The sequence below is a fragment of the Corvus brachyrhynchos genome, unplaced genomic scaffold (genome assembly GCF_000691975.1).
Source record: "Corvus brachyrhynchos isolate BGI_N302 unplaced genomic scaffold, ASM69197v1 scaffold26, whole genome shotgun sequence".
In the NCBI taxonomy this organism is placed as follows: Eukaryota; Metazoa; Chordata; class Aves; order Passeriformes; family Corvidae; genus Corvus; species Corvus brachyrhynchos.
The window spans coordinates 1,553,703-1,579,785 of record NW_008239324.1 but is presented as its reverse complement, the minus strand read 5'-3'; the positions used below and the strand labels follow the sequence as shown (position 1 = coordinate 1,579,785).

The following is a 26,083-nucleotide window of genomic DNA, read 5'->3' as shown; positions in this document are numbered from 1 at the left end:
CTTTCCCATCTGTGTCCCCTGTGATGGTGCCGCTCACGTGGGCTTTGGGCAGATGGCTCCACTCAAGGCAGCCTCACAAAACCCATTTTAATTAAGTTCCCAGTGAAATCCATGTCAGAATTCCCTACGAGTTGTGTGGGAGCAGGTTCTGCTGCTGATAACAGCTCCCTGGGACAGAGCTGTTGCTGAGCCTTGGTCCAGCTTTCAAACGCGTGTGCTTTCATCCCTGATGTGAGGAAGGGGAATATCAAAGGCTGGCACATTCCCATTCCAGAATTGTGACCGCAAATGTTTTTTTTCCAAGTGAGGGCTGTGTTTTAGGAGAGGAGATTTAAGTTGGTTTTTGCTCTGGACCTGTGCTGTCTGCTTCTGCAGCAGGTGGGCAGCCAGATGAGTACCCAGGACATGGCAATCAGATATCATCAATATACATCATTAATATCACTCTATGCAATCGCTTTGGGCAATAACTGGAAGTCTCTGACCATTTTGGAAACTGCTTTTTTGTTTCTTGCTGTGGAGGAAACTTAGATTACCAGTCTAAATGCTAATACCCAGAATGAATGGGATTTAACAAAGTGAATTTATATGTAGATTGTGACATTAGTATTTAATTATGTACCCATCATAACACTGATGAAGCAAGCCGCTAAATATTGGTGCACTGAAGGTAGAGCTTACTCTTAAAGAGCAAGTATATTTTAATTTCTTACCTCTTTCCTAATCTTCCTCAATAACAGGATAAATTATGTACTGTTTACCAATATTCACCTTCATGCCTGATTGCAAATGAGGTTTCCAGGGTAGCAGCTGAACCATAGAAAGCTGTGCTTGTGTTTCAGTAAAACTGATAACAGATCTGTTTCTCTGCCATGTTTTATTAGGCCAAATAAAGTTTTAGATTTTTTAAAAATTTATTATTTTAATATTAATTAAAAATAGCATGTTATCTCTGTGGGGTTTTTTCTTAACCCTTCTTTTTCTCATTTTTTTTTTTCAGACCATGGAAAGCCCAAAGTATGAGCTGGTTATAGAAGCCAAGGATATGGGTGGGATGGATGTGGGACTAACAGGCACAGCCACTGCCACTATTCTGATCGATGACAAAAATGACCATGCACCAGAATTCACCAAGAAGGAGGTAAGAGTTGGCCATCTGTTCTCTACAAAATGGTGCAAACAATTGTAATTAGCTTGTTCCTAAATAGAAAGACGTTCCTTAAGGAAAGAAGACACGTACAGAATGTTTTTAGCTCGGTGTGACAGATTTCCTGGAGATGCTCTTTTCTTTTTTTCGCATTAATAAATGTGTGTGCATCAGTTCCAAACCAAAGTGCGACCACAAGGCAAAAAAGAAACGATGTCATTTAGAGATTGGCTAGCAGGGTGAAAACCTGTAAAATGAATGTGCTGGTGGTAACTTTCTCTTTTTGCTCCTGTGGGGGAAAACAGGAAAAATAGCTTAAGGCTTTCAATGGTCAGGATTGTGGATGAAAACAATGTTTTCTTCCTGTCTACAGCACCACCCCTGTGAGCCAGCCAGAGTTTGGGGTTCTGTAATTAAAGCTCCAGTCCCAAAAGCTTCAAACTGAACCTACAGGTAGAATTTGCAAGAAAAGGTTTTTTTCCTGTAAATTGAATTCAGCTGATAGGTGCTGGAGAGTTCTGATAAACCCCAGACCAAGGTGAGGGAATTCCCTGCCTGCAGCCACCAAATTTCCCAGCCTGCTCACAGTGTTCCTTCCTTGCCCTACATTTATTATTAGTCTGATTTTTTGATATCTGGAGAGAATGAGAGAGTTTTAAAACCTAATGACAGTCAGGTTGGATTTTGCTATAAAAGTTTCCTGGGGCTCTGCAAACTTTTAAGGCAATTCCCAAAATATGAGAAGTAAACCTGAGGGATCCTGATTTTAAGGTAATTGTGGAAGAAGGAAAGGAAAGCCTATTGCTGTAGAAGTTTTTTTATTTAAACTGAAGCATATTTTTACCTTTTAAAATTTTGTTTCCTGGCCCAATATTGACAATTTGGCAACAGATTATTTTGAATCAAATTGCTGTCATTTCACTTGAATAATTATTTCTTTTATAAATACAAAATAAGTGAATACCAGATTCAAACACGACAGAGAAGGGTTGAAAAAAGAAGAAGAATTAGAAACAATGACAATTTTGCCAAGGCAATATCTATAATTAATTCAGTCAAATGCTTTGGCAGTAGTGTTTCAGTCACCTAAAGATTATCATGGAGAGACTGATCCAAACTTTTCAAGTACATAAGTGACAATTAAGTGACTGTCATCAAACTATTAATTCCCTTAGAATTACCTTTTACATCAGGCTTTTAATGCTCTGAAAGCTGTCCTGACAACCAGTACTTAAAATATCTTTGAAATGCTGTATTTTCTTTCAACCTTCTGGAAAATAACAACGTACAAGGACAGCTTGGTGTATTTAGAAACAGGAATTTATTGGATTAATCAATACTGATAGCAATTCACATCAGTCAGAGTCCTACCTGCTTGAATTTCCAAAGTTGGAGAATTCTCCTCTGGAAGAAATATTTCTAGATATTTTTCAATAGAATTCTTTTGAAGAAATCTTTCTATAATTATAGTCCTGTTTGACTTAATAATTTGGTAATTTGGACACAAAAATTCATGTGCCTGCTTAGCCAGAAATGTATTGTTAGTATCAATTTCTGTGGAAATGCAGAAATGCTCATAAATTCAGTTCAGTCAGTGACAGTAAAAGGTACTTCATAGCCTTGAAAGTTTGGGGGTTTTAGCACAGAAATGGAATAGGTGTGAAGAGACAGTATTATGTTGTTTTCTTTGAAAATTCTGGTCCTAGATATTTTTCTTGCATTTCTTTTCTTTTCCGTAAAGCCCTCTCTTTTTAGTGGTTTGATGTGGATTTGAACCTTTCACTATTTGCAGATGTTAATGACCTCCGAAATCTTCCCTCTGCCTTGATAAGTGATATTCATATTCCATGAAGAAGGCAGGGAAAATCAGCCTTTTATGTATGCTTCCAGGCTGCTTTAGGAGCAGATTCTCTATTTAAAATAAGTAGTGTTAGAGGAGGGAGGGGCATTAAATCTCAATTTATCAATTGATTTAATGCCACTTTATTTGGTTTATTGCTGAAAGTGCTTAATTATTGTATTTTAATACCAGTTGCATACCACAGGCTGCAATATTATTGATTTGAATTAGAGCCGAAAGAAAACGATATATTTTACAAGATGACTTCTGAAGGAGAAAGCTCAAATTCAGTAAATCTGAAGCTTTGATTCCAGAGTCCAGCTTCTTTTTTATTTTATTACCTGGCCTTGGACACTTCCAGGGATGGGGCAGCCACAGCTACTCTGGATAACCTGTGCCTCCCCACCCTCGCAGGGAGGAATTCCTTCCAAATATCCAATCTAAATCCACACTTCTTCAGCTAAAGGCCATTCCCACTTATCCATCCCTACCTGCTCTTGTGAAAAGCCCCTCTCCTGGAGGAGTGAGTGCTTGTCCAGTGAATCCCTTCTTCCACCCACCCTTTTCCCCTCCCTGCACCCCACTCCTGGGCCAGTCTGGTGCAGCTGTGCTGCAGGAAAAGTTCATCCATGGATTGTCGGGGTGTAACCCCAGGAGAAGCTGAGCATCCTGGCTGTGATCCAGCACAGCACTTGCATTAGCTGCAGAGGCAGAGCTGAAGCCCTCGGGGCTCTCAGTGTGTGTCAGGTGCTTTGATGGCTCAATAAATGAGACATTGCTTTGTGGGATTCAGCCCAGCTCATTGTTTGATTACTGCCCCATCACTCCACACTCTTCCAAAATGTCTGTCTTGTTCTGTCTCACAGCTACACCTCCTGCTGATAATGGGCTCTGAGCAGTGTAAAAATCCATTCAGGTGTGCAAACAGAACCCTGTTCCCTCCAGGGGTTTTCATAATTTAATCCTTAATGCCAAAAAGAACAATATTTTAAGAGTTCCTCCAAAAGTCTCAGGTGAGGTAGCAAGGTCTACCTTTTAAAAGGTCACAGTGGCTGCGATATTGTGCCAGTTTTAAATTACAGAGGCTGAAAATAGAGATACTTGTAAAGTTAGTGGTCTCTTTCTAAAATTTACAACCTTATTTCTATAATGGGAAAAAGGTTTTAAATTAATTTTATGACTTATTGTTTTGTATGACAAAGATATTTGGCCTTTCCTTTCCATCAGGGGAAGGCCTTAGGCTCAAATTTTGTTCAGCAGCAAGGGATTGCTTATGTGAAAATAAAGAATGAAGCAAAGCAAGGAGCAGGCCCAGAATATTCTGGAAAATCTGGTATCTGGCTTGCATCCTGCAGGATATTCCAAGTGGGTGGGAATGAGCTGCACTGAGTGAACACTAATGGTTCTGAGTATTGTTTTTGTACCTAGAACATTAACAAAAATGAGAATCCTTTTTTTGTGTCACTGTAAGAGTGGGTGACAGAGCACTGCAGTGTTGTATCCTGCAAAAAAGGGATTTTAGTCCAGAGATAATGTCACTGTGGCTGTGGTGTGATGAAAAATTAACAATGTGGCATCTGCTGAAAGACACGAGCTGGCAAATTCTCTTCTTGTGTCTGTTCCTGGAGGCATGGTGGGGCCCAGATATCCCCTAAGACCTGGGGGAGGAAAAAACAAGAGTTTTAACACAAGAAAGATATGGACTTGAGCCCTTTCTGTCTTTTCTTCCTCTCCAAAAGAAAAGTCCAATGAATCCTACTTATTCCGTTCCTGACTGCAGAGTGTACACTCAAAAATGAGATTCCTCTGAGTCTGCTTGCCTTTATTTTCTGCCCTGCATTTTTAAAGCTTCCACTGCTGCTCTTTAATGCCTTATTTTCCCTTAATATTAGATATATTGTCTTTCCTTGGTAAATGCCATCAGGCACTTGAGAGAGGAACGCAGTGGTGTGGCTGAAGGGGATGATTTTTCTAAAGTCCCCCAGTTCTCACATCTCTCCTTCTCGCCAGATTTGGGAGAGCAGCCCTTCCCTAGCCAAAGCTGGAAAAGTGGGATTCGTCAGAGTGCTCTCACTGGCACATAAGGAACAGAAACTTCACTTGGCCAGGGAACAGCCATTCCTCACACAATTCCTCTTTCTGCCACTTCCAGCTTCGCCTTCAATTCCATCCATTTCTGGGACAAAGAAATGTAAAATAAAAGTAATTCTGTCACACCAGGGAGAACAAGTTTAGGGAAAATATTTTTCCTAGTATAGATTTTTCGAATATGTATGTTCTTAGAAAAGAATTCTCCATTAAAATAAAGATCTTGCCTCCTGTGAACAGAATAAAATTTGTGTAATATGACAAAACATCACCACGGTGAGATCTGAGATACACCAGTGCTTGGAGCTTAAGTGAAAAATATAATTTGCTCACATTCTGACTACCAGCTGATAAATGGTTTATAAAAGAGTAATAAATGACTAATGTGAGCTTTAATAAATGATTCATCAGTTCCTATAGAGACCTGTAAGTGGATAGGTTGCTTGTCACCATGATTTATGATGACTTCCAGCGCTGCCTCCTGACTCAGTTGTGTTGCCCCCTGGGTAAAGCAGCCCCTGGAGGACAATCTGTACCTCCGTCTGCTCGTGGTTCAAAGAGGATATGAGACTTTCACAGCACCATCTGGGGAGATTTATTTTGCAGCTCAGACTGTTGAGAAACAGGCTTGAAGCTTTTGAGAGTCCCTGTCTTAACTCTTGGTATTGGCTAAACTGTACTGAGGAACAAATATGGACCTAAAAGCAATTTTAAGGCTCCTCCTGGATCACTTTTCCATACTTCTTTTACAAAAATGTCTCTCTTGGACATGATACTTTTATTTTCTGCAGTAAACAGACCTTACCAACACAGACCAGATCTGCCCATTCACTTTGCATGTTTAAAGCCAGCCAATCTCACCTCCATTTCTCCTGCGGCCTGGAAGTCAACCCTGGTCCTTTCTTACCTTGTCTTGCAGGGAAAATTTTCCTCTTTGGGACTCCTAATTAATTTTGTTCCTTTCTGTGTAAGACTTCCAGTGAGCTGGACCACACCTTTAGACACAGTCATGTTAATGGTAGATGATTCCCCTTCAACCCCTCCCACAGACCTTTACATCTGGATGGGAGAGATTTCTAGGGAAGAACCACAACTGTATGGAAAACAGAGCCGAAGAGGAGCTGTTCTTTGACTAAAACCCTGCTGGGCAGCATGGCCAGGGCTGCAGGCCTCTCCCATTCCCTGTTGGGATGGAAATCAGAGTGCAAACCAGGCTGAACAGAGACGGAAGCAGCAGGAGCTGCCAGGGTGGCTCAGCAAGTTGGGGAGGACAAACCAAGTTGGATTCTTCCCACATCACAAGCTGTGATCTGCTGCTGGATGTTAGGAGGGCTGAGGTGTTTGAGCAGCATCAGCAGATCTGAGCAGATGAGAAGCCCCTGCCAGGCTGGTAGTTAAGAATCAGAGTTTCATTTATAGCCTAAAAGTGATGGGAGCCAATCTAAAATTCCAGCAGCCTGTCCAAATTGGATCAAACTCCCCCAGTGCTGATTTGTCAGGGGGAGTAGCTTTGCGGGATGGGTAAAACCATTACAGCAAAATCACATGAACAGAATGCATATTGGAATTTCCATTTGGCTCCTGTGTTTGGGCTGTGAGACAATTTACATGCAGAGAGATCAGAATTCATACAGAAACTCAACAGAGCAGGGCAAAGCCTCTACAGCTGTCGGTAAACTTTGGCACAAAGAGCGGCTTCATGGTGGCTGGGGATCACCAGAGAGGAGCACTTTGGCCACCCTTGTTTTTTTTCTAGAGCTGTAAATACAGCTAGAAAGGCTCCTGGAGCATATCTTAACCTTCAGAAGCCTCTGCACCAGATAAATATTTGCAGTGACCTTTTCACTCAGCTTTATTTCCACTCCATCCTCTTGTAGCAGTTCACTAACACACTTGGCATAACTCCAAGTGCCCAAAAGTCTCCTCGAAAGCAAATGGAAGATGTTACCTGGTATATTTTTCATATGTGAGAGGTAGAATTTATGAAAGGGCACAAACATCTAAATAGCAGCAAATATTTTATTTTCTAAATGAACATTTTGAGCATTCTGTTGTCCCTGCAAAAATGAAGTTGAAATTTTCAGTGACTGTATTGTTTCTTCATGCTTAATTATTGGTCATTGGTCTCACCCATGGTACAGATCAAGCCATCCAGATTTTTCTGAGCTGTCATGACTTACAAACAGAAAAGATTTCAAAATCACATAAGCAGTTTAGGAATCTAAGAATCTAAATAATCTAAATATTATTAATTAATAGTATCTAATAATAATCTAAATAATCTAAATTTAGACCCCCTTCTCTTTTTTTCTTTATTTTTTCCTTAAGTAATTTTAGATGTCAAAAATAATAATAATAAAAAGACTATTGGACTGAATAAAGTAGCTGTAAAGACATCTAGTGCCCACTGGAGTTCAAAAACCTGGGTTTAGGAGCATAGATTGCTTTGATCCTAATTGCAATTAGGATTCCAAATGTCTGTCTCTCTTCTAATCACTTTCAAATAACCTGGAAAAATGCCCATGATCAAGAAGGTTTATTAATATTTCCGAGTTGTGTTGTGGTTCTACCAAACTAAGGACATCTGGAAGACTTATTTAAACAGTCTGGCTATCTGGATAATGAAATTACCCTTTTTGTTATTTTTTTTTTTTACTTCTTCTTCAACACTGCGTGTCAACTTTTATCAGAATTAGCTGACTTGCAGATTCTCATGTGATGAGAAATATTCAGCACCACTCAGGGCTGAATTACCAATGACCTTAACAACAAATACTCTGCTGTAGCATTTCAAGAGCAGAATAATTTCAGGGAAAGGAAAACAAATGTGATTATTCTGTGCATTGACTGAAACAGAGAAGTCTTCAGCAAAAACCAAAAACAAAACAACAAAGTAATATTGTTTGGAAGACCAGTGGTTCCTGTACTCATCCAGATTCATACTGTGTGCATAATAATCTGTATTCATGTGGCTTTCAGCAAACTATCTGCATAACCAGTGTAAGCACTTTGTTCAAGAACTTCTGCAAAATATGTTTAACATGGAGTCCATCCACTTATCACATAATTAGAGCTGGATGCGCTGCATAGCAGTAGGCAGCAGACTCCTACATTTATCTTTGCTCGTGAGGGGTGAGTTCATTGCTTTGTTTCTCTCCAGCAAGGTCAGGAAATACATGCAGTTGTCTATTTAATCTCCAGATAGACACGTTTCAGCGGTACATAAAACAACAGAGTGCCTGCTTTATAAGCTGTGAGCAGCTGAGAACCACTCGCGCGGTACAGGAAAGGTTCTGTGAATAGAAACGATTGTTCAAACAGTGAGAATTTGGGGAGGAACACAAAGGCACTGCACTGCTCCTTCAGATCTCATTCTCCTCCCAGCACTCTTGCTCTCCAAGTAGGCTCACACAATAAACTTGCATTTTTGCCAGTCCTTTTTCTTCCCCCCCTCCCCTTTGTCACTGTTCCTTTCCTGCCCTCTGTTTAGTTGCCCTGATTTGTTGTGATCAGCTGATCTGAGCCACTCTGACGCAAACTTCTGCACGAGCCCTTGCCTTTTGCAAGCCTTTGGTTCTGCTTGGAAGGACAGCAGCAACTCCATGGTAATAACGAGAATTCTCCCTGCAGCTGGCAAATTCTCACCACAAAACCATTCCAGTGCCGACTTATCCTCTGAAGGCTTCTTCCATCTGCTTCTGCTGACAGCAAATATCCAAACACTGTGAGCAGCACAAAAGCCATAGACCCACAATTTATTGCTTTCTTCTCCAAGAAGTGAAGGTTAATATGCTTCCTCAGTGTGGTCTATGAAGTGTGAACTTTACAACAGATATTAAGGTCAGGATTACAAAGTAAACAGCAGCAGTGAGAGTTTGGAACACCTCTAGCACAAATACATTTGGGTGAGGAGCTGGAGAGTAGAAATTAAAACGGAAGGAAGGCTCAAACAAAGGCTCTTGAGGGATGTACAAGCTAAGCAAAGACAACGTAATGTCTCCAGACCTAGTCTTGGACCACTTATTCAGGGAATCTGTATAAACACAATTATCAGCAATCATTGCCAGGAGTGGCTATGTGATTTTCCAGTTAAACAAAAAAAAACCCCGCCAGCTGGCATTTTGCAGTTGCCTTCAAATCAAGTTAGGACTGTTTTCTACAGATTTCAATTGTAATGTACATATAAAAATTTGAGTATTTTCCCTGATGATTTTTTTTTCCTCTAAATGTATGGCTGAAGCAGTCCATGGAAATTTCCTTTGACTTCACTCTTCTCCAAGAGCATTCATAGCATATTGCACTTCATTAACTGTCCAAGGAATTCCAGCTTCAGCACTGAGTGCTGGTGGGTGACACAGAGACTTCCAAGAAACTTCACACAGTTTCTCTCAGATCAAGATACAAAATGATGCATCAATCTCTTTTCTGAAATTAACTTTGGGGGTCTATGTTGGGAGATCTCGTTTGACTGCGTGATGTCCAGCTGACAAAAAACCTTAGTGTGGAATCAGAGATTTCTACACCTGGTATTCATTGCAGAGTGACTCTTAGATCATTATCTTGTTCATAAAATCCCAGAATGGATTGGGTTGGAAGGGACTTTAAAGATCATCTTGTCCCATGTGCCATGGGCAGGGACACCTTCTGCTATCCCAGGGTGCTCCAAGCCCTGTCCAACCTGGCCTGGGACACTTCCAAGGGATCCAGGGGCAGTGACAGATTCTCTGGGCACCCTGTGCCAGGGCCTCCCCACCCTCACAGGGAGCAATCTCTTCCTAATACCCAATATAATCCTCCCTCTTTCAGCTTAAAGTCATTCAGAATGTAAATTGGTGGTCAGGCAGTGAGGAAGAGATGACCAGGTATTACCTTTGTGGTGCAGCCAGTCAACATTTTCTATCTTAAAGGACCTTTTCCTTCATGTATATAAAAGATTACAGTTCCTCGCCTATGTAATATGGAATTTTAACAGAAACACCAAGAATTCTAGATCTCTTTGTCTGACACAGCAGAGCTGATTTGAGGAGTAACAAATAGAGGAATTGTTAGATGTGTTGCAAAATATCACTGTAATCCCACGAGTTCAGAAACGCACACTGTTAATATGCCTCCAGCATCTGTGGGAGTTCTGTTTTAAAAGCAGGATTAAACATGATAACACACTATAGATCTTAACATATTGAATTTGCAGCAGACAAAACCCTATTTAATACCAATTACGCAATATGTGTGAGCTGGTACCATAGCTGCAGTTTATATATGAGCACCGGGAATTTGTAAAGCTGAAGTCTATTCATTCAAAAATAATAGTTATGTGACTGCTTGGGTCATTCCACTAGAGTGGAATGAGTTTTGTGATCAGTTTATCAATTTCTTCACTGACAAGTGAGATTTTAAGATTTTTCTCAGCAACACTAAAACTGATTTGGCTACTCCAAAATTTGCTAGCCATCTGTGCACACGAATCAAAATGTCAGGATTATTTAGACAAAATATCTTTTTTCCTTCTGCTCTGAAGCATTAAAATAGACAATGGATAAAACTTGCCATGTTAAAAGGAGCTGTAGGTTTATTCGAGTAAAATTTTTAGCAAAGATACTCATTTGGAAACAATAAAATTGTATCGGCCTGATTGTGTCTTGAACTTAGTGAAATGCAAATGGTGCTGCTACATGTAAGAAAAAGCAGATTAGGGAGTTCAGGCAGGACTCCTTGTAGCTACAGTTTCTTTTGAGGAAAATGGTTCAGGAGTGGAATTTATTCATATCCTTGTAGTTCCTACTTTGGCTTGTTTCCAGGACTTGTTTGCCTTAGAGTTCCAGATGCCTATTTGCTTAAAGGGTAGCCCTTTCTCCAGCCGTCTGTCTAACAGCCACTTAATATTTATTTGTTTTTACAAATGTGTTCCCCTGTGTTCTCAGTCCATATGTCACCAAAAAAGTATAAGCCCAGCTCAACATGGAGAATTGATGTTATCCTCCCTTTCCCATTCTTGACTTTGACTCTATTAGGAAAAATCCCTGAATCCCAGTTGTTTTCTTGACCCCATATTTCCCTCCCACCCTATTGCTCTACAGCCAGTCCTTTGGAGTTTGTGTCCTAACTCCTGTTCTCCTCTTGATGCAGCTTTTGTAGAGACTTTTTTTTCACTTCCCTGTGTAGCATGGAAAATTCCTCCCAGCTAATCACTTGTGTCATCTTCTTGATATTTAATTGGTCCAGTGCTGAAATTTATCCTTCAAAGTTCCTTTTGCCTGTTGCATCATTCTCTTTTTTTAAAACAAAACCAACCTCCTATTCCAACTAACCAGGCAGCAAACTCTTATCTTTAGGGTTTTCCCCCTTCCAAGCCCATTCTTTAGTCAGGAGTCTGTAAGGAGCCTACTCTGAATTTTAATAATTAGCTTTAAATTTTCTTTCCTCTCCAAATTCAAGTCTGTCCTTTGACTCTCTGAGCCTGAACACCTCACATTCTTTAAACCCCTCTGCTCCTGTTTCCAGCCACTGCCTCAGAGCTGCTGAGACACTTCAGTGATGTATGCCCTGTTTTTGCTGAGTGACTCCCCTTTCTCTCTGCTCTTATTTTCACCACTTTCCCCCCTGCCTTTCTACATGGAAAGCTTTTCTTTTACTATATCACAAAAAGCTATTTCTGACCTTTGTCATCTCATGATCCTCTTTCTGTCCCCATGATTTTTCCCCTTTTTTTATCATTTCTGGAAGACCTTCCTTTTCCCATTCCTTGATTCTATCCCCTAGTGAACTCTCCTTCATTCCCCACCCGCTTCCCTCGGGAACCACATTTCTGTTTCCAGTGCCTCAAATGACTGTTTGCTCACATCTCACAGGAGTCCATGTGCACCCTCTGCCTTCTATAAATCGAGCCTCATCGCTGTCAGCTTCCACACATCCCCTCATTTGTTCCTTTTAGACTTTATTTCCTCCTCCCCAGCTCATTTGTTTTGCCCATTTCCACTCACCGAGGCTGGCAGTGCCCATACATTAACTGGTACTGTCAGATGTTCTTAGATCAATGATTTTGTTTCATTTAGAAGACTGATGGGGAGGAGAGCTCTGCTGTCCTCAAGAAGTTTAAAGAGTTGAAAGCAATCTTTTAGCTAAAAAAAAAAAAAAAAAAAAAAGTTTGAAAAATCAAAGGAGTTATGTGAGGGAGCTTCGAAAGAAACATAAGGAAAATCAATCCTGCTAAATAAGCTTAAATCTAAACCAGCAGTTGTCTGAAATAATATCATGGAAGAAGATTTATCTGCAGTATTGATATTCTTAACTGCCTGTGTCCAAGCTGTGGCTCCCATCCAAATGGAGTGCTCCACGGAGATGGGAGTGCAGGATTAGACTGGGAAGCAAATCTGGATTTCTCTACATATATATATATGTAAATAGAAACACAGGCCCACAGATGTCTGCCTACCTAAACTGAAGACCTGATGTTTCATTTTCCTAAAGCTGCATTTTCTAATAAGGATTAGAACAAAAATGAAACCTGGATTTACTAGTCTGTTTCACAGAGCCACAGAATCATTTAGGTTGGAAAAGAGCTCGAAGATCAACAAGTCCATTTGGAAATAACACAATATATTTCCATACTTAGAAATAACACAACTGGCATTTGAAAACAAAGAACACTGTTCCTGATTAATTGATTCAGTCCTGAACGAAGCTAAAAAACCTGTGTATGTTTGAAGACAAATGAAGGGCAGGCTTTTTGATTTAGCAGTTCTGACCTTTTCAAGTTTTCCATCTTAAATAATAATTGAAGTCATAAGTAAATAAATTCAACTTTGCCTGCAGATGTTGAACTCTTTAATGTCCTTTTCCTGTGACTTAGGCACTGCCTGATATTCCTGGCACAAACAGGTTTATCATGCCCCGTGCTGGGGCTGGCTGACAGTCTCTGGGAACTGTTTTCTTTCCTCCAGGCAAATGATTAAAATGCAGTTCCAATCAATAAATCTGTGCAGGTTCTGTGGAGGGGAAGTGTTCACCCAGGGGGCCTCTGTGTTCCTAGGGGTATTTCTTTTCTTCAATCTTCCTGTATTCACAAGAGAACCAAATTACAAAGAGTCTTGTTTACCTGGACTGCCTGTTGAGGTTGTTTTTGGCTGCCTGCTGGAGCTGGCGTGAGCAGCACGGAGCACAGGGACACTCTCATGTGCTGCTGGGTAAACACAGCGATGTCAGCACTGGGGCTCCTCTGTCAGCAGTGCTGGCTCCCAGCATCGCTTCTGGGAAATCTCTGCTCTGGGATGATCAAACAGCTCAGCCTGCACTCCTCTGGTGTTGGTGGGGAGCAGTGTTGGGATGTTATGAAGAGGTCTCAGATTCTGAGATGTGATTTTAACTGAACTTCTCCACTTCTCAAGGATGTCAGTGTTGCCTGTTTCCCTTTCCTTGAGTGAGGGTTATCCCAGCTGATCAAAGAGCAATGTGTGAGTTGCTAAAACTAATCGGTTTTAGATGCTCTTTACTCCAGCAGCAATTGCTTTCATGCAATCGATTAAAAGGAAATTTTAATGATCTTAATAATTGTGCTTTTAAAGGGAACACGGCAGTTATTATTGAACTCTTAATTTATTATTTCCCATGGAGATCGCTTTGTAAAATCAAAACATAAGCTTTCAAAATGCACCATCCCCTGCAGTCTCACTGGTTTATTTCTTAAATTTGCATGTCAGGTTTGTAAATAATGGTAACAATGGAGCAATTGCATTCACCTCACAACTTTTTCCATTTCTAACTTCTGTGTTGTGGGAGATGCAGGTTCTATTCCTGCCTGAATTCAGCAGAAGGTAGGACATGTTTCTATGCATCCATACAGCCAGGAAAAGCTTCTTGTTGGTTCCTTTGATGGACTACTTTAAAGGAAAACACTGCTCTTTATCTGCCTATAAATGCAAACTGGGGTTCTAGTCAGCAGAAATTCAGCTGCATGTTGCACATCTGAATTATTTATTCAGAAATAATAAGCGTGTTTTATCAACACTCACTGAGAGGATTATCTGTGTTACATGGAAAGCTGTTGTAGAGCCTTTCCTGAACTAATTTGGGAGTGTTCAGGAAGCACCTCATTCACTTTAAAATGCCCAGAGTCCAGACTATAGGTTGAAGCTCACTTATCCCATAAATTTATTTTTCTTAAATTTGTAAAGTATGGGCAGCATTACAAATGTTAATGCTACTATTATAGGATCATAATTTAAAAATACCATCATTCTCCAAAGGCTCCAGCAGTGTGTCATTTCCCTGCTTTATTAGAATGAATGAACAGATGTACAATTTATTTCTGCTGAACTATCATCTAAATTCATAAGCTATTTCTCATGTGCCTGAAATCTGTGTTGGTTTCCCATTTTCTCTGCCTTAGAAAAAAAAAACCCAACTATTCCACTCTCGCATTTATCACTCAGGGGATATAAACGAGAAGTATGCTCTCCATTCACTTTAGACAAATACCCTCAATACAATTTAAGTCCCATCTCTTCAAGGCTATTCACAAAACCCAGGCATAGGGACACCCAGGAGCTGAGTGGAAAAGTCCCTTGCTGTCTGTGCAGGTGGCCTCCAAGGACGTCGTCCCTGACAGGCCAAGGTGGCGCAGAGCAGCTGCCTTTAATCTTTTGGGCTGGCATTTACAGTGCCAGTGCAGGAGATGCAGTTTCTCAGCTGGAGGCTGGGGAAAACCAAGGAAGAGACAGCTAAGGGCTGTAAGGTGGGAGAGGTGAGAAGGTTGCGTGTGATTGGAGTGAAATTTATGGCTGAGGAGCAAGTGTCAGCTGGCCCCAGACACTCCAAATGCGCTTTCTGTGTCTTGCAGCAGCGTGGAGACGTGGCAGGCGCTCCCTGGAAGGGATAAACCAAACCAGACAATGCAGAGATTGGAGGGAATAAAACTGTGCACGTGGAACAGAGATGTTGCCATGGAAAAAAATGAGCATAAAAACCCCAGACGGTGCTCTCAGCCTGTCGGAATCTGTATTTGTTGGCAGGGTTTGTGAGCAATGCAAGGGTGGCATTTTGCTTTAATTCATGTGAGGAATGAGTGGATGACATGTTCTGGGGGTTCTGGCAGCATTTCTTCTGTAAACCCTATTTCTAAGGGTTTACATTGCAAACAAATAAAAAAAAAATTCAATGGTTTGATGTTGAAAACTGAATTCTCAGGCTCAGATTTTAGGTTTTTAAGTCTTTTTAATTTTATTTTTTTTATATAAAGATCACTTTGGCAAAGAGAGGAATGGAACAGAATGCAAATCAATCTGCTTTCTTCATTTCATAGCTGCTCCAGGATTTATATGCAGGCCTTTAAAATCCTTTTTGCCAGACAATTCAGGAAAATGATGAAGTAATGGCTGAGATTTGTTAAAAGCATGATTTTCTTCAGAAATCTTGTCTGCTTGGCAGGAGCAGTTTGTTCCTGTGGGACTGCAAGGGAAGAGTTTCAATTCACTAATAAAAATTGAGGAGTTCTAAGTGGAGCAGGAGTTTTGCTACAGTGGCCACGTTGCAGCCTCAAAACAATTAAATTTTGATATCTAGTGCTGCCACTCTTGTCCCCTTTGGATCCTTCCCCAAGCTGAGATCAGAGTTATTTTCGTCTCCCCTTTCCTTACATTTTGTTGACAAAATGGGACATGTCCAGCTAGGAAAGCTACAGGCACAATTTTTATCTGCACTTAAGGAGGGCAAATGTCATTTTGCAGCCACACCCTGTATCTCCAGTTGTCAGCACCAAACCCAGCATAATGAAGAGTCTTGGATGATGGGGAGTTTCAGACTGGGCTTTAAGGAAACTCTTTCCTATCTCCTGTTTTTGGACACAGAAAAAAGAATTCATGACAATCCAGTGAGCTTCCTGGCTGTTCATGAGCATCATGAACCTTATAAATGTTAAATCAGGCAAATGTGTTTTGCTCTGTGTAGATTTTTGGATTTGGGCTTCTCATGAAACTTTCAGGGAAGGGTTTTCAAGATATCCTCAAACTCCTCCCTCTTATTTGTATAATTTCCAGTATTTACTTATTTTTCCTTCAAGAGCTTTGAGGTTACAGTGATCTGATCTCTGTGATATCCCAGCAAACCTCTGCAGTCCTTCAGCTTCCCTGCAGGTGACATTTTGCCTCATCTCAGCTCTGGTGAGGATTTGCTTTAGCTCCAGTGAAGCCCAGAGCTTCGTGGCCTTGTCCCTTTGCAGGTGACACCCAGACAATCCTTCAATCCAGAACTGCACAGAATTTTCCCAGGCCGTGTGCTTTTGACCTCTGCCTCTCCCATTGCTCTTTGCCTTCCCCACTGTGGGCAGGAATTAGGGGCTCTAACCCAGCCTGGGCTCCCCAGAGCTGAGCAGATGGAACAGTTCCTGCCTCTGCCCTGCATGTGGAGCAACTTCTTGCACTTCTCAGCAGAGTTTTGCTGTTTGCACAACATAAAATCGCCCTTATTGTCCACATTTTTTCTTCCAGCACTTAGAAAGTGACAAAACCAACATCTGCTGTCTGTGGTTTCTTCTTCTTTCATGCTCAGCACAGGAGGAGAAGAGTGTATCGATTTTGAGGACTTTGATGCGATGGGATTTTGCTGCTGTTTGTTTTCTTCTCTACCTGTGGTTTTGCGTTGGATATGGAGAATTGATTAAGTCATTTGGGTGTTGTCTTTTTATTTGTTCTGGATTTTGTAGTGGAACAGGCTGATAATATTTCACACACAAAGGAGAGCCTGCAGGCACTGTGTGGGGCTCTATAGGCACTGTCTATGGGCTCCCCAGCTTTATGTCCCATTCAGGCACACTGGGATCTTCTCTAATGCACCAAACTTCTGTCCTGCACCTCCCATTCTGGGTTTCTCTTAAGGTAAGGAATCCTGACAGCTGTGCCAGGGTTTGTCCCGTGGGCAAATGTACACAGGGGTTTAGGAGGAAATTCATCAATTCCAGGGATAGTTGAGAGTGAGCTTCATTAAGAGAATGTTTTATAACCATATAGCATTTTTCATTCCAAAGGACCCCAAAGGAACATACAGAAAATGGATCTTCTCTGTGGGCAAGCAGAAAATGAAATTGCAACTTTCTGTTGCTTGCAGAGAAAACAGAGGTATAAGACTTCATTTCCTTTATTAAAGAATTCTACTCAGGAAAGATGCTTTAATTTCTAAGGAAGCATTGCAGGTAGTGGTTAACCCTGATGCTGTATTTTTACACTCAAAATCTTGCTGATGGGCAAAGGGGAAGCCCACCTTATATATAAAGCCAAGAATTTATTGTTAGTAAAATTGAAAACTAATCCAATTTCATCCTAATCCAAGAATCGTTATTAATTTTGACTGAATTACTGAAATAAGCAAGAAAATAAATATTCTTCAACTTAGAAGAATTGTCAATAGTGATAAGAAGACAGATGCAAAACTGCTGTATACACCTTTCTTAGCTCCCACCCCTTTTCCTGCTGTTTCTCTCACCATTTCCTTACTCCTCTGGGCCATAAAGTTGGTTTCATTCCAGTGTTTGTGGTCAGGGTGTTACGGGGAGTTGTAACACCTGGAGTCCTTTGCCAGGACAAAGGTGATGCTCGTGCTGATCGTTTCCTCCTCCTGCCCTTGGCATCATCTGGGGTCATGTTTATGTCCTTGAGAACGTGGTTTTGTGTGGTGCTCCCTCTTCATTGCCCTGAAGGTCCAAGTTAGGTCCAAATTTACTGTATCTGGTGTCCCTTACATTTTTTAGAACCTCTGTGGCCCCTTTTGAGCAGGCTCTCCACCATCACCAGTCCCCTGGAGCTGTGACAATCACCCAGCCCGGGGTCACAAGGCAGAGTCTGGCTGTGGCAGCAGCCTCGGGACGCACAATAAGGAATATTTGTGTACCAGCAGACTCAGGATCATTACATAGGATGCAAACCTCATTAGAAGGAGTCAAACTGAGCTGCTGGACGTGAAGTGCCTCGAGGTTTTCAGGGAGCAGTAAGAGGAGCTTTTTTGTGCTTCACCTCAGACACAGCACTTGGTGTTTCAGGTGGCTGAGGTACAGAGTGGAGTCTTTAATGAGCTCCCCAGCTCCTCTGAGCACCCACGAGGGCTCTGGGCTGTCTGAAATCAGGACTGTGCTGTGTCACAAGTGATCAAAGTCACTCTGCTTACAGGAAAAATGAAGTGGTTCTCAGCTAAACAATATTAAAAATCCACCAGAAGTGAAAGGAGAGCAAAAATCTGGCAGTGGCTAAAGGGACATGTGGTGAGAACCAGGAGGATTTTGTGAGTTACTGGTAGAGAGTGTAACCAGGAAAGCCACAGCTGAGCTATGGCAGCGTGTGTGTGGCTGTCACAAAGGTTATTTTCCAGCTTAATGCAGGCAACTTTTCTCCCTCTGGTTTTCCTTCCTCCCTCGAAGCTCAGTGCCCCCAACTTTGAGTGAAAATATCACAAGTAATTGAAGTTACAAACCCCAGCAGAATACTAAATTAGAAATTAAACAAAAAAGCTCATCAGTTGGAGCACAGAAGTCCTGGGCAATTTTTATAATGCTATATTACAGCAATTGGAATATCTTTTTTTTTTTTTCCTCCCCCAACTGCTTCACTAACTGAATTGATTGAATTAAATGTGTTCTGTGGTGCCAGTGAACCTCTGACCCCAGTTACTCAGGATAATCAGGGGGTAATCAGCCTGCTGTGATCTGAGCTCCAAAGGAGCAAGAATATTGTAGGTTCAGGGAGCCTGTGCTGGCATTAATCAGATGTCATCAGGGTTTGATTATAAATCCTAAAGACCACCAAATTGATACAACATGGTTTAATCCACTAAAAATTAGGTATCTACATATTAATCACCAAGTTGAATATCTGCAAGTGACTGCTTTTCTAGCAAGTGAAGTCAGGTGTCAACACTTTGGAATGTCCCACAGTTAGTCATAAATATAATGATCAGCATCAGCACAAAAGTAGCATTAGCCAGATTAAAAAAGGATTTTGTTCTAACCTCAAATAGATTTTTTTTTTCCCTCCCATTGGAGTTTTACAGCTCCATTGAAATGGTTCCTCATGTTTCTACTCTAATTACGAGCTTACTCAGAGGCAAGAAATAGGAGATGTTTCAGAGGTACCTGCAAGCACAGCATTTTTCTGCCTTCCAAGGGGAGGAAGGGTGGCTGCTTACAGTATATCACACTGCTGTGTACAGAAATAAAGTGCTATTTATTGTCCCTTAAAATGATTTCCCCTAGAACTGGCAAGCTCAGGTGAAAAATCTGTATCTAGAAAAGTGTGTTAGGATCCAATTAATTCCTCCTGTAGTGGCTGTCCTTGGGAAGAGCTCGGTGTGGCAATTCTGATGCAGATGTATGAGCCCATTATATGAAGGTTTCTGCAGGAAAAGGAGAACCAGTCTTAAAAGAGAGGAATGGCACAGTCTCTTAATAAACTCGTGCTCTTCATACATGTCCTGATTCGATAAACATCCAACCCTGCGGAAAAGCTTTTTGATATAAACTGAAGATGATACCAAATTCTTTTGTATCTTATTGGTGCCACCTGTATTTCCTGGGAATTGCCTTTATTTGCATGAGACATTTGGTGTGCTTGGACTCAGAGGAATTAAACTGCTGCTGAAGGACTTCCAGGCACCCCACAGTGTTAGTTGGGATCAGGATGAAGGAATTGTACAAAATCTGGGCATCCCAAGCAAGGGTCAGTTCTAGTGACCAGTGGCTGTGTAGGTGCCTTGTGCTGCCTGCTCTCACTCAGCCCCACCAAGAGCACATCTGTGCTTGGGGTGATGCTTCTCACCTCCCAGCAACACCTTACAGGGATGGCCCTCACAGGAACAACAACCAGGGTGTGCCACTGGGACAGCCCCCTTTGCCATTCAGAGGATGGTAAAATCACCAAATGGTTTGGGTTGAAGGGACCTTAAAGAACATTTCATCCCCCCTTGCCATGGGCAGGGACACTTCCCACTGTCCCAGGGTGCTCCAAGCCCTGTTCAGACTGGCCTTGGACACTTCCAGGGATGGGGCAGCCACAGCTCCTCTGGGCAGCTGTGCCAGGGCCTTCCCACCCTCCCAGGGGAGGATTCCTTTCCAATATCCCATCTAACCCTGCCCTCCTTCTGCTTAAAGCCATTCCCCCTTGTCCTGTCACTGCATGCCTGTACAGAAAGCCCCTCTCCAGCCTTTCTGAGGGTCCCTTTAGGTACTGGAAGGCTGCTCTAAGGCACCACGTTCAGGTGACCCTGCAGCCCACCCAAGGCAGGTCTGACAGGTTGATTCTCTGTATTTGGGTGTGGACCACTTCTCTCTGTCCAGAACAGCAGTGTAGAACCTTGGCCTGTTTTGACCTGCCTGCTAATTCTCAGTGCTCAGACACATCAGCTGGGGAGCACTGCCAGTCATCCCCAAACTCCAAACAGCTCTGAGCGAATTCAGTATCAGGATAGAAAAATACCTTTAGTTCATTTTTATCATCCTTATTAACAAAAATAAACAAATGGATACTTAACCATTTGCACAAAACATATCCAGCTGAGGCTGCAGGGGTGTTTGTGTTCCAGAAGGATGTGTGTACACAGAACGTTTGGGTAGGAAAACATAAATTACCGGTGAGAAGATGAAAGGGCCCTGAATGTTCCCTCTGTGCCATTCTAGGCAAGAAATAAGCACACAACGGGCACTTACAAGAGGAATGTTTCATTTGCCTTTATCACAAATGTTTTTCTTCCAAGGAAAGATGAAATGAACCCTGGCAATGGGAGCTGGGTGGTGGGAGATGGAGACCATCAGTAGCCTTAAAGCAGAAAGCAATAAATCCATTTAGCATAGCTGCGATTTTTCCTGACCTTTTCACAGCTGTGCAATGCCAAACCATACATCTGTTGCTGCAATACATGCTTAAATCTCAGTGTTCCCAGAGCAGGTTCATCCCAGCTGCCAGCGAGCTCCCCTGGCTGCCTTTGGAATGCTCTCCTCACAGTCCTGGATGGGGAGGCTCACATCACCCATAGTCATTAGTCAAATCTGCTGCATTTATATCTATTATTCTTTACTCTTGAGCTTGGAAAAGGAATTTTTCACTGCTAACAGGGTTAGAGGCCCCAGGTCTTTGTTGTTCCCATCCTGGGTAATGAGTGCTCGGTGCTTACCTGGATGTTCAGGATATAATAAAGATTTTTTTGCTATGAGAGGAAAACAGAAAAGGAAAGATCATTAATCATGAAAATTCACTTTATGTCTCTGATCTTTAAATGATTATTCTTGTATCATAGCTTTTTGATAGAGCAGTAATGTTTTGCTCAATGAATGTTGAGCCAACTGGATGTAGACTGGATAATTTGAGGAAAAAAAAAAAAAATCATGTATATCCAGTAGAAGAAACTATGTGCAGTAGACTTCATTCATCACTTTGTCAGCAGACTTGGAAGACTTATTGTGTTCAGATGGATTGAAATATGGAGTGTTCAGCCCAAATTCTCCTCTCCCCACTCAGCTTTTCACAGAAAACAAAATGCTGGCTCGAGATTTCATTTTTAAAATTCAGACAGATTCTGTATCACTGCAGATTATGCTGCCTGTAAACTTCCATCTGTACCTCCTGCTTCCACTGGAACAGTGTGAAACCTTGCAGAGTTCTTATCTGCTTCCAAAATAGAGTTTTCAAACTGGGATAACTTCAGACAGCTCTCAGCTGGAGGGCCTTGTAAATCTAGGGCATCTCATCCCCATCAGCTGGCACAACCTAAAATGCCAGAAGTTTGGGGAATTGATGAAATTTGTAGCTGAAATATTCTGGAGATACAAGTTGCTATGAATGCTTGGAGTGGGGCTGCTCAGCATTGCCCACCAAAGACTTTGTGAAGAACTTTAACCACTGTCAAAACATCTGTTGTTGGCAGCTTGGGCCTTGATCAGCTGTAAACTGGCACAAAGAATAACTCCCTTCTTTGGATTCAATGCCCTCCCAGGGAACAAGAGGCAGGATTTCTCATTTGGCAGCGTGTGCTGCTTGTTCTCTACCAGGCCAAAGATTCTGCCATGGAGAAAGTCTCACTTTCATTGCAACTTCCACCTCTCTGCAAAGACCAGGAGTCTTAAACTCGTGTTCAGTCTTGAAATATTAAGGTACCAAAAGAGATGAACAAGAGGTTTACAGAAAATTTTTGTTCTTTCAGCTATTTAGAAGGAAACCTTCCTTTCTTTGTGTGTTGGGTTTTTTTTTTTTAACTTCTATTAGTTTAGTGCTTTTGTACAGCCCTAAAATACAGTTTTGGTACCTTGTCTACTTCCTAGAGGTTAATATGATAATAATTTAAAAATCATTAGCATCTGCTGAAGGTCTCATCACTGCATGGCTCTCTGCCCATCAGTGCTGAGGCCACATTGCATTTATTTATACCTGAGTGTAGACTAAAGCCATTAGAGAAATTTCTCCTTCACTCACCTCAATCTTCCAAAATTTCTAGCAAATTAAGTGTTCCCTCCATATGTTAATGTTAATAATAATAATATATATAGTCATAAAAATCTTTTTTCAACCACTTTGGTGTTCAGAGTGGAGTAAATTCACCTCTCCTGCTGTTAAGAGTCCTTCGTGGTACAGGGAAGAACGGCAACAGTGAAAGAGGATGTGTTTTCTGAACACATTCCATGTCCAGGCCCCAAAAATGTGGCATTCTGGGAAGAAGTAGGAGGAAGTTGTTGCTTAAGGGTCCATGGAGTAAATGCATCCCACCTCTAACTGGGACTGGCTGGAATTCTTGCAAAATGAGTCACAGGTGACTTCCAGTTTTTCCTCTTAGTAGGGCAGTATCAGTAAGCTCCACCATATATGTTCAGATGTTCATTGTCAGCATCTGAAATGTTGGCTTGGGTATGAACAAGTCTCTGCTAAAAATGAAAAAGGACCATTTTACAAGGCCCCTTCCCTTCCCTTCCCTTCCCTTCCCTTCCCTTCCCTTCCCTTCCCTTCCCTTCCCTTCCCTTCCCTTCCCTTCCCTTCCCTTCCCTTCCCTTCCCTTCCCTTCCCTTCCCTTCCCTTCCCTTCCCTTCCCTTCCCTTCCCTTCCCTTCCCTTCCCTTCCCTTCCCTTCCCTTCCCTTCCCTCCATCATTAGGATAAGTGGGGAGAAAAAATCCTGCAAAACCTTCGTGCTCCTCAAATCCGGTGGAGGAAAAAGATAGAAAAATCCAGCGAGGTGTATTTTATTTAAAGTTCATTCCTTTAAAGAAGACATCCAGCATCTTAGCAAGAATGCAGGCTAACACTGCCCTTGATGGGAAGTGCACTGAGGAAGGAATGAGAGGAGCTGGTTTGGCTGAATTCAGCACAAGAGGCCTCATAAATGTGAAAGGCAGAGCTCTCCCTGCTCCCTGGGCAGGTGAATAGGTGTAGTCTGCTCCTTCAGCCGTGCTCAGATCATCATTTCTCTCATGCTGTTGTTTTAAACATAAGGTTTGTTCTACCTGCAGTGAAGGAATTTTTTGTAGCTCAGAAAATAACATTATTATTCGAGGTTTTCTCAAAAGTACCTTAAATGTAATAAATACAGTGACCTTTCACTGTGCTCTGTCCACCTGGAGAAGGAGTATTTTTTTTTCTATGATACAACCATCGTTCTAGAGGTGTCCAATTATTTGTGGGTGCTTGATTTATTCCAGAAAAAAAACTGAATGCACCTTGCGTTTATAGGTAGAAAAGAATGAATCATTTCTAAATTATTTATATATTCAGGGGAAAAAAAAAAGAGCATCTTTGTCTTCCTTCTGAATCTTCAGACATTTGATGTATACCTGGAGGTAACAGGCTTTGAAGCAGGCATTCAGCATATGATTAATACATGTTAGAATTATCTTTTTGCCTTTGTTCAGTGAGGCCCTGAGCTGGGCTGAGAAAGGGTCAGAATCTTGTGTAAACAAAAGTCTTCAAAATAATTCCAAAAAGCAGCTATTTTTCAAGCAACCTTCACCATCACTTATTTACAGTCCCCAAGTGGCTTTTTAGTCTTTTGTGAGCCCATAAACGAGAGGATTGAAACCAGCACCAGCTCAGAATGGGCTTTCAGCACTGCTGTGGGGAAGAAACAGGAAGAAAATTCTGCAAATTAATTTATGGATCTTGTGAGGATCTTATTCTGTCAATCCTCCAAAGTTTTCTAAGATTTATGGCACCTGCAAGGGGAATAGAAGGGACCCTTCATGCTGGCAACCCTACAGTTCCTTCCTTCCTTCCTTCTCCTTCCTTCTCCTTCCTTCTCCTTCCTTCTCCTTCCTTCTTGTTATTTTTGTATTCCAACCCACTACTACTCACTCATGAATTTTAATACCTGAAGTGGTCTCAGTCCCATAAATAGTTTGGCTTTAACCTGGTGGAAAACTATTCCCAGAGGGACTTTCACCTGGACCCTGGTTAATAAGTTCTTGTTTCTTTGTTTGTTTGAGTGCTTTTCCAAATAGGTTGATGAACAGCAGAACAAAATGAAGCCATGTTGAAACTTCCCCTTTTTGCTCATTCATGATTAATATCAAGGGTTTTAAGTATGTTTGTGTTTTTCTATAAAAAGGCACAAATTCAGAGCCATGCTACAGTGGGCAGAATTGAATCCTGAGCCTTCCATTTACCTAATTGATCTTTTGGGTTGGTTGCTCTTGTTGCAGACTTGCAGACAAAGATTTTGCAGACAAAAATATTCATTCAGTCCTTCATTACTGAGTCCTACTTTTACTTTGTAAAGTAACTGGTGTGTGCCTTGAAAGATCACAAGGCATTTACAATGCAGAGCCTGTGGAAAATCATTCAGAACTAAAAACTGAAAATGCATCCAAAATTATTATGGTCAATTTCATATATTTGAAACGTTTTTGGTTTTGGTTTTGTTTTTTATTTCTAAGATACAATTGAATTCCTTTTGTAATTTCACCAGGGAGGTGGAAGAATATGATGTACTCAGAAAAAATACAGAATGAGCTGAAAGAAACACTTTCAGTTAAGAAATAACACAGTGCTTACAAGCCAGCATTATGGCAGTAAGACAATGACAATAATAAAGCCTGTTTAGGTGACTCACAGCTATAATTCCTGCTTTGCATCTCGTTTACACCATCAAATCCTTGTCATACCATGATAATGTTTTATATTTATGTAGTGTCTTTCATCTAAATGGCTTTCTAAGTGCTTCATGTGTTGCTTGGTGTGCAGCTTACATCAACTTAATCCATTACTTTAATACAGATATTTTTGTAGTGAAATAGAGCTGCTGTTTGTGTCCACATAGCAAAGGCTGTGTGCAGTCTTGAGGGAAAACCTTCCACATTTGTAGAGGAGATCAGGGAGAATGTAACACCGGGTTGCAATTCACCTTGACCACGCCATTTTCCATTAAATTGCTCTCGTGGAGAGTTTGGTATAAACTGATTTTGCTCAGGTGCAGTTTTCCAGCCCTCTGGGGCAGCACCCTGGGCTCCTGGGGTGGGAGGGAAGGTGGCTGCAGAATCAGCAGCACCACTTTGGTCTATGCACAAGTGTTGTGCCAAGTATTTCCTCCTCGCACTTCCCCTGCCTGTGAACTTGGAGCTCCAAGCACCAGTGGCTTGGTTTATCCTTCTCTGGCAAACTGGGCTTTGCATCCCGCTGAATTCCACCAGAAATGCTCATTTCTGACATTTATGAGACTCTCATTCCTGATTGATCCAGAATGCAAACCTTTGCGACCATTCTGAAAATTCATTTGCACTTGGAGATGTTCCAGGTACAGAGCTATGGAAAATATGTTGTTTTATGAGCAAATAAATCCTGGGAGCTCAGGTGCATGTACTGAATGACAGCGTGCAAAGGAAAAGGCACAAAGAGCAAAGAGGTTGAGAGAGATTCTATAGCTTGTCATCACATTCTCAAGAAATTAGACAAAATATGGTCACAAAGGCAGTAGGCTTCAGTGGAGGGAGATAATTGCAGTAATACAATTTCTCTGTGGAATTTCTAACAGAGACATATGAATTAATACAACTCATTATTTT

At 41.5% G+C, this 26,083-nt stretch overlaps 1 protein-coding gene across 2 annotated transcripts in view; it reads left to right on the top strand.

The window, feature by feature from the left end:
* The window catches only part of CDH13 (cadherin 13), a 449,314-nt gene that overhangs the window by 362,886 nt on the left and 60,345 nt on the right, over window positions 1-26,083 (top strand). For both annotated transcript variants that reach the window (XM_008638691.2, XM_017741000.1), the window contains exon 8: window positions 1,001-1,141. In XM_008638691.2, the coding sequence (XP_008636913.1) occupies window positions 1,001-1,141 (141 nt within the window). The remainder of the gene's footprint in view (window positions 1-1,000; window positions 1,142-26,083) is intronic.